We start from the raw sequence: 14,096 nt of genomic DNA, 5'->3' as shown, positions 1-14,096 counted from the left end.
CTCATGGGACACTCCCTATACCTTGTGAGATCGAACAAGCGTTATTATGAACAATTCATAGATGAGAAACAGATTCAGAGACGATAGATAACTTAAAGATCACACAGCCAGTAGGCAGAAGAGCTGGAATTGGAAGAACCCAGCTTTTCTGACTTTACATTCAGGCTCTTTATTACCCAAACCTGAATTACTCTACACTAGAAATATTTCATAGTTCATACAAATAAAGACCTCTAAGAAACAGGGTGAATTCATAAAGGAGATTAAGACTTTCACCAAGCTTTAAAGATAGGAGGGATTCGGGTAGAGTAGAGGAGAAGGAGAAGGCCCACCAGGGCCTGTGTCTCTTGACCTTGACTGGGGTGTGGAGCAGTGGAGATAAAGGGGCACAGAGAGGACCGCACGTCGGCAGGGGGCGTCCCTCACTATGCAGTCCACGAGGAGTCTATATGTACTTGTGTATGAATGGTGGCCAAGGAGCACAACACCACTAACTACAAGGTAAACGGTGCCCCCAGAGTCGTGCAGGCACCCAGACAGAGCTGAGTAAGATGATGGTGGGCCTTGAAAATCACACCATCTTTCCCTCAGAGATGGGTCAGATAGTAGTAGAAAGAGAATGGAATGAGGCTCCAGATGCCTGGGGTTCTAGTCCTAAATCTATGTGACCTCATTCTCTTGGACTTCTTTCTTTTCTATAAAAGGAGTATGTTAGGCTAGATCATTTCTCATCTTCGTTTCATCTTGAAAGATATTTGACTTCTCTGATTTGGTAGAAAGTAGGAAGCCATGGAAGATTCGTGAGCCAAGCTGACATGAGGAACATGGTAATAAATGTGCCCTCCCATAGAGGAAGGGTGGGCATGGGAAGGGTCTTCCAGGAATCTAGGCATGAGTTCATAAGGGGTAGACTAGGATGGCAGAAAGAGGAAGGAAAAGATAAATACAGGAGCCATTTGTGAGGGGGAATGCAAGAGCATTTGGTCATTGACTGGATTGAGAAAAGGCCCCAGAGCATCAGACTGAATGACAGCATGGGACATTCCCCTGGCATAATGGAGAAAAGAATTCAGCATTTGGGCTTCTTGCATTGGGCTGATAGTAAAGCATAAAAGTGGAAAAATCCAGCACTCATTAGGAGAAAAGGAACTAGAAGCCGTGTGACACGGTAGAACTAAAGCTAAGTGAGAGTCATCAGCTCAAGGGAGATCATGAATGCCCCTAAGAAAATAAATGTGGAGGCTTTTACAGTGCATTAGCAGAAGAGTGTTTTTGGTTTTATAGCTAAAGAAACAAAAGCCAAGAGACATTAATTTAATGACCTCATCTCTTTTCAGAAACTGATGGAATGGAAGCTAGTCATACACTTTAACAATTAATATTTTAATTAAAAGAAATAAATACCTATCATAGCATTTGAAGAGAGAATTCAGGGCCCTTGACCTTCCGGAATATTTTTTTTCCATATTCACATCTATTCTTCCTGAGTCCAGAGTTTATTACTCTGGCGGTTCTATACTGTGTCCAGTTAGCTGAGCTGGAACTACGTTTCCCAGAGTCCCCTCCTCTGTGTCGTTTTCAGGGAGGGCTGGCTGGAAGATAAATCTGCAGGAGACTTGGAAGGCCAAAGTGACACATCAGCCCTGTGCTGGGTCCTAGACATCCCTGCAGCTTGTCACGTTGCTGTGACCTGCTGCCTCTCCTTGCTGGTCTGGGGGAACAGCCAGTACACGGGTTCCCTCCTTCAGCCTCTCCTACTACTAGACCAGGCACACAGGGCTCTACGGAGAAGGACCCTATTTTTCTGAAAGTGGCCAGTGTCATCAGAGTCCATGTGGTGAGAGACAGATACGGGCTCCAGTCGCTTCTCACACAACAGCCAGATGCGGAGGCAACAGGCTTCCACAGGCTTCTTCGCCAGCTTCCCTTTGTCATGGCCCTGATGAGTGACTTTCTCCTTTTCCTCTCACCATCCCCTTCCAGACCTTTGCTTTCTCAGTGTCTTCTACAGCTGTGTGGGGTGCAACCCTTGCAAGAAATTCCTTGTCCCCTATTCCTCACAGTGGTTCTGCTTCCCTTTTCACACTGCCGGGCGCCTGGGTGGCTCAGTCGTTAAGTGTCTGCCTTCGGCTCAGGTCATGATCCCAGGGTTCTGGGATTGAGCCCCGCATCGGGCTCCCTGCTCAGCAGGAAGCCTGCTTCTCCCTCTCCCACTCCCCCTGCTTGTGTTCCCTCTCTCGCTGTGTCTCTCTCTGCCAAATAAATTTTTAAACAAAAATCTTTAAAAGCTAATCAGGAGGGGCGCCTGGGTGGCTCAGTCGTTAAGCATCTGCCTTCGGCTCAGGTCATGATCCCGGGGTCCTGGGATCGAGCCCCGCATCGGGCTCCCTGCTCCGCGGGAAGCCTGCTTCTCCATCTCCCACTCCCCCTGCTTGTGATCCCTCTCTCACTGTGTCTCTCTCTGTCAAATAAATAATAAATAAAATCTTTAAAAAAAAAGAATTGCTCACACTGCCTTATTACCCAGGCCTTTCTATACCCAGCCTCCCTTTAATTGACTGTAATTTGTGCCTTTCACTTATTCTCAAGGGACTATTAGCTACCAGAAAAGGGTGATGAAATTTTAAAATACGTCTTAGTATTTTTAAATAGTCATCATGATGAACTGAGAACCAATATTAAAGCGCTGGCTACAGAGAGATTTGGGGACACCATCTATAGGCTTCTGGCACCTGACCCTGGAAGCCTCCACAACACCCAGAACTACCCAGTTGCTAAGTGGGAGAGGAACAAACTCCCATCTTATTTCAGCCACTGTTATTTTGGTGTTTGTTATGGCTGAGCTTGAATTCTAACCAAAAACACATTAAACATTACCTTAATTGAGTTCAGTTATTCAAGTAAGGGCACATCAAAACTTATCATTACCCTCCCTCTCTTATCCTGTAGCTCAGCCTCATAAATGGACATGCTTGCTTACCAAGCAGAGCTTCAGAAAAAGAGAGACTGTCTCTATCTTGCATAAAATGCAGAGTGGCCCATTTAATAGCCTTATGTGATGGACAGTGATCCACTCTTTCCATTCATTCTTACTTCTAACGTATCTTCATGGCAGACTGCACTAAAGCAATTAACATTTATTAACAAGGCCAACACTGGACTGTCTATTCTTGTCTTGGACTAGGCATTACCACTGAATTTCAGAAGACAAGAGGTATTTTCAATTATTTGAGAAAGTCACTTAGCCTGAGATAAACTGCCACCATTTATAAAATTTGGTGAATACTCTCTCTTCACAGGCTTGTTGTGAAGGTAAAATGAAATACTCCAAAGTATGTAAAGCCTTCTTTTGACATAATAGGTGTCAATAACTATTAGTCAAATCTAAAGCCCAAAGTACATTTTAAAAGAATTAGTATAGAATACTATTTAAAGAATCCTAAAAAGCAAATAACAAGCAGCCCCCAATAATTTTTTCCAAAATCAAACTAAGTTTCCTGAAAAGGGAAATTCTTGCTCTAATACAGTAATGTATCAAATGATATGCTAGTGACTGAGAATTTGCTGCATTTTTCAAAGTCACCCAAAAACAAAAGAGAGGGGTAGTATGAGCTGGGGAAAACTCTGACCATGAATAGGTGGGTTCTGGAAGTTTAAGATCAACGTCTCTGATATAATATGCGCCATGTTGTAATCTCTGTTAACCTGAAAGTTTCTCTGACTTAAAACAAAGAAAGCATCCTTTTCTTTTTGCTAAACTTTCCTGAGATTCTTAGTTGATTCTTGATATTTCAAAAGATTGGATCAAAAAATTGATGTAAAAAATATTTTTAGTTTTATGATGAATCTATAGGAAAAAAAAAAGATGCTGGCAAAGGAAATCAATGAGGACAATACCACCCGATGTTTATCACATGAGTAAAACTGACTGTACTTATTAATATAAAAAGAAGGTTCACTTGTATCTTGCCTTTCTGATAGACTTTAAAGAGTTTCTAAAAATAAAAGTATAAGATACTTTCTCAAATTTCATTAGCTTTATGTATCAGAGTAAAGACATAAGTATTGTCTGGACTGCATGTTTGTGCCCTCCCTACAATTCATATGTTGAATTCTTAATTACCAATGTGATATTTGGAGGTAGGTCATCAGGTAGAGTCCTATGATGGGATTAGTGCCCTTCGGAGAAGAGACATAATAAAACTACCTAGTTCTCTCTCTCTCTCCATCCCTCTGCCCTGTGAGGAGACACTAAGAAAGTGGTGGCCATCTACAAACCAGGAGGGAGGCCCTCACCAACAGCCAAGTCTGCCAGCACCTTGATTTTGGACTTTGCCAGGCTCTAGCCTGTGAGAAATAAATCTCTGTTGTCTAAGCCATCTGGTCTTTGGCGATTTATTATAGCAACCCAAACTGACTAAGACAAATGTCTCCCAGGTACACACGCAAGATGATTGAATCCTGAAATAACAGTAGAAACCTGTTTCTAGGAAACTATTCATTAGTAATATTTATCATTGTTAAGTCTTAACAGGGAGGGCCAGGGTTCAGAAACAAGTCAGAGAGATCAGAGGCTGATGGTATTACAGTATTTACTCTATCCGCCCATGCTCCGTCACTTATAAGCAAATCTGTCTACTCCTAGTGCCAGAGGAAGGGCCAATCTTGTCATCCATAGTTTGGACTATGTGCCTAGAGGTGTCCCTGAACAACCATTTATGACTCTGCATAGCAAAGAGCAGAGTCAGTCAGATTCCTTCTCTCATTCTGGAATTTGAAAGAGTCAATATCCAGAAACTGATCTCACTTAGAAGTGGGAGTAGACGCAAGGTGAGGAAACAAAGCTGCAGTATAAGGCCATATCAGCCATGTGCAAATCCAGTTATTCATTAACTGAGATTAAGCAGGCCAAACCTGCTGGCTGCTGACCAGAAAGACGCAGACACAGGGAATATAGCTCAGTCAATTCAGGCATAATCTCCTTGAAGACAGGGACAGTGTCTGTCTTGTTCGTTACTGTTTCCCCAACATCTAGCATAGTTCTTTGTTATTGAAAAAAAATAGCCACTTGATATGTATCACCTGAATGAATAGTTAATGACTTAGCAGTAGATCACCAGAGAAAGCCCTAAAGTGACTTTCTTTCTAGAAACACCGTCAGTTCCTGGCACCAGAAACCTAAATTTGTCCATGAAATTCCTTCTCCTTCAACATAACCTATGTCCTCTTGTGTTCCTAAGCTCCACTACTTCCTTTTATTTGAGCACATTTGTTTGGTCCTTGATCCTTGTAAATAACAACAACAAGAAAAACAAGACTTTGTGTGAGAGAGGAAGGAAGAAAGGGAGAAGGGGAGAGAGGTTTGAGAGAGAGAGAGAGAATGAGAGAGAATGAGAGAGAGGTGTAGGAGTTGAGGCTGGTAGAGAGACTACACTTTACTTCCCTAAGAGAGGTTTAGACTGGGTGAGAGGCTGAAAGACAAGGAACGGCAACAAACAACCTGTTCTAGAAAACTCTAGAGGGTTTGCTCAAGATAAGTGTTTAAACTTAATCACTGGAGTAGACCAGCTATACAAAATAAGACAACTGTGTAGCTATCTCCCTGTAAATTGTTTATATTGTATTGAATGGGAGTAACTTGACTCCCATTCTCCTGCTTAATGAGTAAAGTGCTCAGGGAGGTTACTCTGGTGATAAAACAAAGGGTACTTAAAGGAATAATCCACCCTCTTTCCCAACTCATCATTTCCTGTCCTTCATTATTACTGAATACCTCCACTAGCGTGTCTTTAAGAAAATCTAAATGCTTGGATTTTTTCCATTTATGAAGAACTCAGGAATGATATGGAAGAAAATGTTATCCCAGTAAACTGCTTTCATAAAACAATATGTTCTCTTGGGCAATACATATCTTTCAAGGTCTGGTTTATCCCCAGTCAATCACTGTTAAATTATCCTCATGTGACAGATAATGGAAAACTAATTCTTCTGTTGAATACCAGGCCCACACATTTCACAAAGGAGGTATGAGCCAAGCATACTTTCCACATTAGTAGATACATCAGGTGGCCAGTATTATCCCCATCTTACTTCTAGTAGTTATATGTAAAAGGTACCATAGCCATAAGATGCTCTGATGGTCAAAAGCAATATGTTAACATTCATAAGGGCAAAGAAGGAAGGAATAAAAAATAAAATACTTACTTGGTCCTAGACCAATTGAAAAAGCAGCAACATAAACAAGCAAGCTGGCTAAGGAAAGCCATTTCAAGAAAGCTGGGGCGTCCGCAGGGTCTGTGACTATCTGGTATTCAGCTTGGCTCAGTCCAGCATTTGGTAAGGTCGTCACCCCTCTCTTATCCACATCATTTTTTGTGGGCATTAGGAAGTTTCTGCTATGGGTAGTGATCCCCTTGAAGAGCTCTCTAAGAGTGTCATCACTGGCTGATAGGTTTCCTGGCCCATAAAACACAGACTCATCCAACGACTGGTTGATAGGGCTATGGCTTCTGCAGATATTGGTGAAGTTCATGGGGATGTTGAGATTCACGATGCCCATGGTCACCAATGAAGCTGCCATCACAGAGGAGCCAACACAGAGGAAGGTTTTGCTCCCAATGTGGTCTACAAGAAGAGTGGCAGGGATGGTGCTGATGACCTTGACAACTCCAACCCCCGTGGAGGCGAGGCTAGCTGCCTCATTGCTTTGGAAGCCAACAGACTTCAAAACAGTTGATGCATAGAATAATATGTTTGGCTGACCGGTGACTTGCACAAAAAATACCAATGTCAGGCCTATCATTATCCGAGTCCTCATGTTGTCCTTTGATCGAAACAGATCCCAAAAACTATACTGATATTCATCTTTCAGGGAAGATTTTATCCCAGTGAGTTCCTCCGTTGTATCCGAGATGGCTCTCAACCTTCTGAGAACCTTGCTAGCAGCTTCCTCGTGTCCTTTCATCACCAGAAACCGGGGACTTGGAGGAAGAAAATACATTGCAATTGCTTGCAAAACTCCCAAGGGAATAACAAGGCCAAACATATATTTCCAGCCATGGGAAACATTGGCAAAGGCATAATTTGAAATGTAGGCGAAAAGTATGCCGATGACAATCATTAGCTCATTCAGGGACACAAGAAGACCTCTTCTGTGCTGTGGAGCAATCTCTGCGATGTAAACACATGTGGCAATTGAAGAGAGTGAAATGGAAACCCCTATAGCAATGCGGCCCACTATGAGAACCACGTAAGATAAACTGAGTATCAAGACTAAGCTTCCGAGTCCAAGGAGGCAGGATGACAAGATGATGGCAGCCCTTCTTCCATACCTGTCAATCAGGACCCCTCCAGTGAGGGAGGCCAGCAAGGCACCAATGAGGAGGGAGCTCACAACCATTTCCTGCTCATGGCAGGTTAGGGCTAATAAGGTTCTTATCTGAAGAAGGGCCCCAGAGATGAGCCCAAGTTCATAACCCACCAGGAGGCCACTGACAGCAGCAGTGACAGATGACAGGAGAGTAAACATGCCGCAACCTACAGGCGGAGAGAAGAGACAGAGAGGTCAGTTCTGCGCTGTTATTTTCAAAACTTTATGTCTGAATGGAGACTTAACCTTGTATAAGTAAGTTTTTCAGAGCACCGAGTATAACCACACACTTAAATATAGTAAAATAATATATCAACAAAAATGATTAGATATAAAAGGAAATATCCTTTTCTTTCATTTTTGGGAGGTGAGGGGTGGAGACATTTAGGAAGTCACTTCCTTCTATTTGTGATGCTGATGTTTTTAGTTACTAGCAGACAGCTATGCAAGATAAGCAGATGACAGATGATGAAGACTGAACAAACAAGAACACTGTTTCGTTCCTGCTTTGGCGTTGGATCAGAAATTCAGACAGCCCGGTTCCTCAGGTCCTGCTGCAGGCTGTTCTCTAAAAGCAAACCTTTGAGGCAGAGTAGAGAGGATAGGAGCCTCAGGAAGTGCTAGAGGCTTCAGTTGTGTAACACGGGAGAAAATGAAGCACAGCCTCCAGGAAACCTGTCCTCATGTCTCCTTGGCCACATCTGGCCACAGTTGGCTCTTGCTGAAACAAAAGAGGGTACTGGGTGTGTGTGTGTGTGTGTGTGTGTGTGTCAAAGTTAAGATTGTACCAGAAAGAAGGAAGAAAGAAATGGATGCAGGGGAGGGAACCAACAACATCCATTACTTGCTCTGAGTAAGGAGGCAAGGGAATGGAACTTGGGGGGAAGAAGAACAAAAGGGACTTGATACTGTTTTACTATTTTAATGTTAAAAACTGAGGGAGAAGAGCAAAATGTTAGCAGTCATTAATTTTCAGAAGTAGGTATGTGGATGCTTATTATATATTTGTAACTTGTCAAAAATAGAAACAAAACAAAACAAAAACTAACCAAGGGAAGAGCACTGCAGGCACAGGAAACAATAGTTTGTAAGGCGTGACACAGGAAAGCATCGTTTTGGAACTGTTGGGCAGCCAGTACCTCATATGTGAGGCACAGCAGCTTGGAGAGGTAAATAGGATCCACTAAATTTGGATAGGGACAGAGGGGACACTTCAAACAGGGTCCTGCAAGTCACAGTGATAACTTTTTATGGTTTTCCAAGTATAAAGGGGCAATGCACACTGAATGGTAAGGGGGCACTGATGCCAAGTTTCTTGCTGTTGGGTGCAGACTGGTTCTTCCAGGAGCAAGACCGATAACAGAAAGGAGTGTGTTGCCTTAGAGTTAACAAGAGATGATGGTAGCTTAGACTTGGATGTTCACAGTAGACCTTGAGACAAGTAGACAGATTCAAGGGAATTTGGAGGTAAAAATGACTACACTTGTTCATGAATTGGAGTTAGAAGGTAAAGAAATGGGTCGGAACCCAAGAGGGCCCCATGATTTGAGCCATTGGTTGGGTGATTTTACAATGTTCAATACCCTGTATACAGGCCTATATATTGTTCAAGGCAATATATTGACCAAAGGAAGACTGAGAAGAGAACTGGTTATGACTGGGGGTAAAAGGAGGAGTGGAAATCAGAAGTTCTGTTTTAGATTTACTGAAATGTTTTAGTTGTTTTATCTATAAGACCTTCAGTTAAAAATGTCAATTCAGACTAATATACAGATTTGGAGCTTAGGAGTTAAGTCAAGGCTGGAGATTTGTATTTGGGATTCAGCAGCATGTATCTGGGATTTAAAATCATGGGAATGAATGGGATCACTTAGGCAGATAAACAGAGGAGCAGGAGAAACAGGAATAGGACTGGGACCTAGGGAATGACAACATTTAGAAGAGGAGACAACAGTAAGGGAGATGGAGAAGAAAAGAACTGAGATGTGTATAAAATGGACTAGAAATGTGTGTGGGCACACATTTATCACAGGCTGAGCGAGGGCCATTTAACCCTGCCATTTCAGGAGGTTAAAAAATGCTGTTCAGCTCTAGGAAAAGAAGCAGGTCAAATAAAGTTGGTCTGAATCTCTTCCCATCAGAAATATCCAAGGCATTTTACATCTCCAGGATCCTGGGACATAGGTGACTTCAAAAAATAAATCTAAAAAGACTGAATATTTAAATGGAGAAACAAATAAAAATGCAAGAATCCACGATAATATAAAATTAATTTATGAGCATGTGGACACAAACCATTAAATTGAAATTAAATCAGTAATTTATCTAGCTAATCAGAAAACAAATATTTAGTACCAGTACATGGCAGACTTTTTCCTAGGTACTGGGAGGCATATCTATAGCGTTGAAAGAAACCACGTGTAGCTACATAGTTGCCCCCCAAGAAACTTAACATTCTAGTAATATCTCTATTATCTATCATTTATTATGTACTGCTTTAATTTTTACTTGCAAAATGACTTTAAAGTACTCTCTTAGAGGTTCGTTCATGTCCTAAACTTCCACATATTTTCCCTCATTGAGATCTTAAAATCCTCATATTTCACACACACATACACACACACACACCCCAAATGTGGTAGAGCAACATATTTCTCTACCACAAGGAGAATCAAGTCAAATTCTTACATTTGGATAAGAATACTGTATTACTTCGTATCTCTGTCGTTATTCATTTTATCTATGTTTGACATATTGATTAGCTTCTGTGCTTTTGGCAATTGGTCTCTGATATTCAGATTAAAGAAATGAGTGACATTGGAGAATGAAACACTTATAAGGCAGATTGAGAGAGGCACCCCAGGAGGGGATTTAGAGGGGATACTGGGCAGCATGGGGATACTGAGTTAGAGGGGATACTGGGCAGCATGGGGATACTGAGGTAAGGACATGGCGTAACAGATGTCGGAACTCCTTGAGTAGCAGAAGATTGTCCTTGCCACCTTGCCCTTCTCCTTCCCTTTCCTAGTTTTCCCCCTTTATTAGGTGGGAAATAGGCCTTCCCTACCAAAAGAAAGACCCCTTGAGATACAAGAGTCCCTTCCTTTGATGCTCTATCATCCTACTTCAGACAGAGTCTGAGGTGGTGAGTTAAGGAAGAGTGGGTGTGATGGGTGGGGCAAGTCACAAAGCCTGCTTCTTATATTGGGGGGTGGTGGTAAATGCTCCTGAGAGGAGAGGGATCCAGTTCCTTTGTCCATTTTCTGGACTTAGCATCATATGCCTTGTTCTTTCTGTCAGTGATCACGGGACATGGACAAATTGGGCTGTGTGCAAAGGTTATGGAAACCATCCTAGTTTGTCAATGTCCCTCTGGAGACCCAGCAGCTAAGAGTATAATTCTTCAGAGATATAATAGAATTATTTCCTTACGAATTACTAAAAATTATTTGTATAAAATTACAAATTCTAAAATAATATTATATATCAAATTATCTATCTATCTATCATCTATCTATCTCTCTATCTATCATCTATCTATCTATCTCTCTATCTATCATCTATCTAGGGGGTTGGCCTTTAAAAGCTTAAAAAGGTGTACTAAGACATTCTATGACCCTATTCCCACAATGGGGGGCCTACCAACATGGGTTATATGCCACAGAATTAGGCTAAGGTCTTAACCATCTGTATCTTATTTGAGGGGTTTAATTTCCCTGTGATGTGCTTTAAGGGATACTGATCAAAACAAATTTCACTCATCTTGGTACTGCTACTTTTTACTGCTGACGTTCCTATACAGTATTCACGATGCGCATTTGGGATTTTGAATCCAGCAGCCTGTGGAAGGTTAGTTCCTAATGCTCCTGGGATTGTGGCCCTGTGACACCGTGGGACTTCTACCACCGGACAATTTCCGGGGGCAATTTTATCATATAAAAACAATGAAGAGAGGGCGCCTGGGTGGCTCAGTCGTTAAGCGTCTGCCTTCGGCTCAGGTCATGATCCCAGGGTCCTGGGATCAAGTCCCACATCGGGCTCCCTGCTCAGCGGGAAGCCTGCTTCTCCCTCTCCCACTCCCCCTGCTTGTGTTCCTGCTCTCGCTATCTGTCTCTCTCTGTCAAATACATAAATAAAATCTTTAAAAAAAAAAAATGAAGAGAGACATAAAAAGTGGGCTTTTTTTCTGTCTACTTTTTGGTTGATGATGAAAAGAGCAAGGCATTATCCTATGGGTGCCAGAAAGGAGATCTAACATTTCCAAGAAATCTGGCCACGAACAGGAGGAAAGAGCGAGTGGCAGGAAGGTGGGGTTTATGTTTGCCTGAACACAGATGGCAGAGTTTGGGCAACTCACTGGACCCAGAAGAAGCAGCCTGAGCTAAAGGAGAGGGTAGGATGAGGAATTACAATGAATGCCTTTTCAAAGAACATCCAGCCCTGAAGTCAAACACTTTGCACTTCACTTTCTTGGTGAAATTTAGCATTTCCATCCATTTTGCTCATGGCCTTGCCTCACAGCGGCCCTTCCTTCACATTCTTTTTCCCCAAAAGGGCCACGGAGACGTCTCAGCCTTTTGCAGACATCACAGAAACCACTTGCAACTGGTACCGCAGGCCCTTTGGCTCATGCCTCCCTCTGTCTTGCTGCTTTGCTAGAAGACCAGCAGTGTTCCTTTTGGTGCAATGCTGATTCCATAGCAAGGTAAGAAAGTAAAACCGCTCATGGGAGATGCAATCGCAAGCAAGGGGCTTCACGTGAACACCCTGAGACCCACACAGAGGACACAGAGGGCAGGAGCCTCCGCAGGCTCGGCCAGGCCACAATGGCTGCATTGTCTGTCACTCGTGGTGACTCACAAGAAGCCACGCCGTAACTGGCTCGCACATGAGACACTCAGTTTTCCATAATATTTGAGTTTCTGCCAGCTCTCTGCTTTCCTTTCTTCCCCATATGCCTACTACAGCCTACGTACCTAATGGACACACAGCGAGCACTTGCCCGCTCACTAAATCCTACAACACACAGCGGAACGTGCGCACGCAGGTCCTTCTGGCTGGCAGCCAGGGGGCTAGACAGCTTGGCCCGTGCGAATGCTTCAGGAATTGAGAAGCCCCCCTACTTCATGTTTTGCTCAAGAAAAACTTGCAGTGGCCCCCAAATGGCCTTGCAGATGTGGCCTCCCCCTTTCTCCACTCCTCCTCCCTGAGTATCTTTCATCCCAACTCATCTTCCAAGAGTCATCTCATGCGCCACCTCCCCCAGGACGGCCACCCTGCTCTGCCTTACTCTGCAGCCTCACCCTTAACCCCTCGGTGCTCCTCCTGCCGAAAGAATGTGTTTCTAGGGCACCTGTCATCTTTCACGGTGCTTATTTATTTATCCATTTGTCTTCTCCTGTTAAACCAGAAGTCCTTAAAGCCAAGAACTTGGCTTTCTTTATATCTGTATTCTCATCTCTGGTCTTTGACACAAGGTAAATACTCAGTGAATGTTTGCTGAGTGATTGGATAAAAGAATGAATGATAACACCCCTCCAGAATACGGATCCTTGGTCCCCTGCTCCCCAAGGTTCTGTCAGTAGACGAAAATGAATGCATCGTATTATGGAACGGTCCCCCATACAACTTTATATTTACGTAAATGCTTAGCATTTGAGCAGCACAGTATTAGCGTTTCTATAAAGCTTTCAGCACTATTATTAGCTTGTTAATATAGCACCACTGTAGAGACCACAAATTGTTTCATTATCACTTGTATATTTATACTTTATGAAACGGCAGCCCCGTGCACAGACTTATTCTCTAGACGTTCAGACTGTGTGTAGCAGCCCCATCGGGGACTCTGGTTTGCAGGCCCCACAGGAGGCTCCAGGCACCAGCTCTTCAGCAGCCCATCCCCACCACTTGCTGTTTCTGGAAAATGCCATGCACCGTCCCAGACTTGTGCTTCTCTTCAAGCTGTTCCCCCTCATGGCTTGTCTCTCCCCGAAATTCAGAGCCTAGAGAAATCTGAGTCATCTCTGAAGATATAGTTTGAATCTCCCCTTCTTTACAAAACCTTTCCAGACGACCTCTCTTTGGTTAGCACTGATCTCTCTTCTCCCCCTTGCCTTTCCTTCCGTGGCCTCACAGCACCCTGGATTACATTTAGTTATGCCAGTCACCTGCCTTAGATCGGGAGCTCTTTGAGAGTAGAAGTGTCACCATCAGGGGACCCACACAGGGCCTGACGCGAGAGCTCAGTAGACTACTGGATGTCACGTGAAGGAGGAGTACTCGCTCAGCCAGAGAGCTCCCCCAGACCCATGAGAGTTGAGGGGTGCTGTTCCACCAGCTGCCAAGGGTCCCAGGTGCTGCCTCTTGGCCCTAGACCACGTGTGAGGCCCCCTGCGGTGGTAAATACTGGGCACCAGCCTTCATCTAACCACTCTCCCCCTCCTCGGCCCCCTAATCCTCTTTAGCATACAATGAAACTCAGGTGGAAAATTTGGCCTCCCTCTACACCTGCTAGCGTTTGACCTTTCTAAAACAAAAGGATAGGAACTTTGTTTTCTTTTTCATTTTTCAAATCTCAGGTTTGATTCAGTAGTACTTGTATGGACACACGTTCCTGAAACCAATCTTCTCTGACTTCCGGGGGCTGGGCAGGTACACAGAGGGAACATCGCTTACACGGGTTTATTCACCCTTCGCTGGTTCTTGCTCTGTTAACTCTCTTCTTCTG

The 14,096-nt window shown here is 43.5% G+C and overlaps 1 protein-coding gene across 1 annotated transcript in view; it reads right to left on the bottom strand.

The window, feature by feature from the left end:
* SLC2A12 (solute carrier family 2 member 12) overlaps positions 1-14,096 on the bottom strand; it is a 52,038-nt gene that overhangs the window by 25,421 nt on the left and 12,521 nt on the right. Inside the window, exon 2 of the mRNA XM_021693579.1 lies at positions 6,205-7,536. Coding sequence (XP_021549254.1) covers positions 6,205-7,536 — 1,332 coding nt within the window. The remainder of the gene's footprint in view (positions 1-6,204; positions 7,537-14,096) is intronic.

Source organism: Neomonachus schauinslandi, chromosome 8, assembly GCF_002201575.2.
Source record: "Neomonachus schauinslandi chromosome 8, ASM220157v2, whole genome shotgun sequence".
Taxonomy (NCBI): domain Eukaryota; kingdom Metazoa; phylum Chordata; class Mammalia; order Carnivora; family Phocidae; genus Neomonachus; species Neomonachus schauinslandi.
Note: the sequence above shows the minus strand (reverse complement) of the source record. Positions and strands in the feature narration are given on the sequence as shown.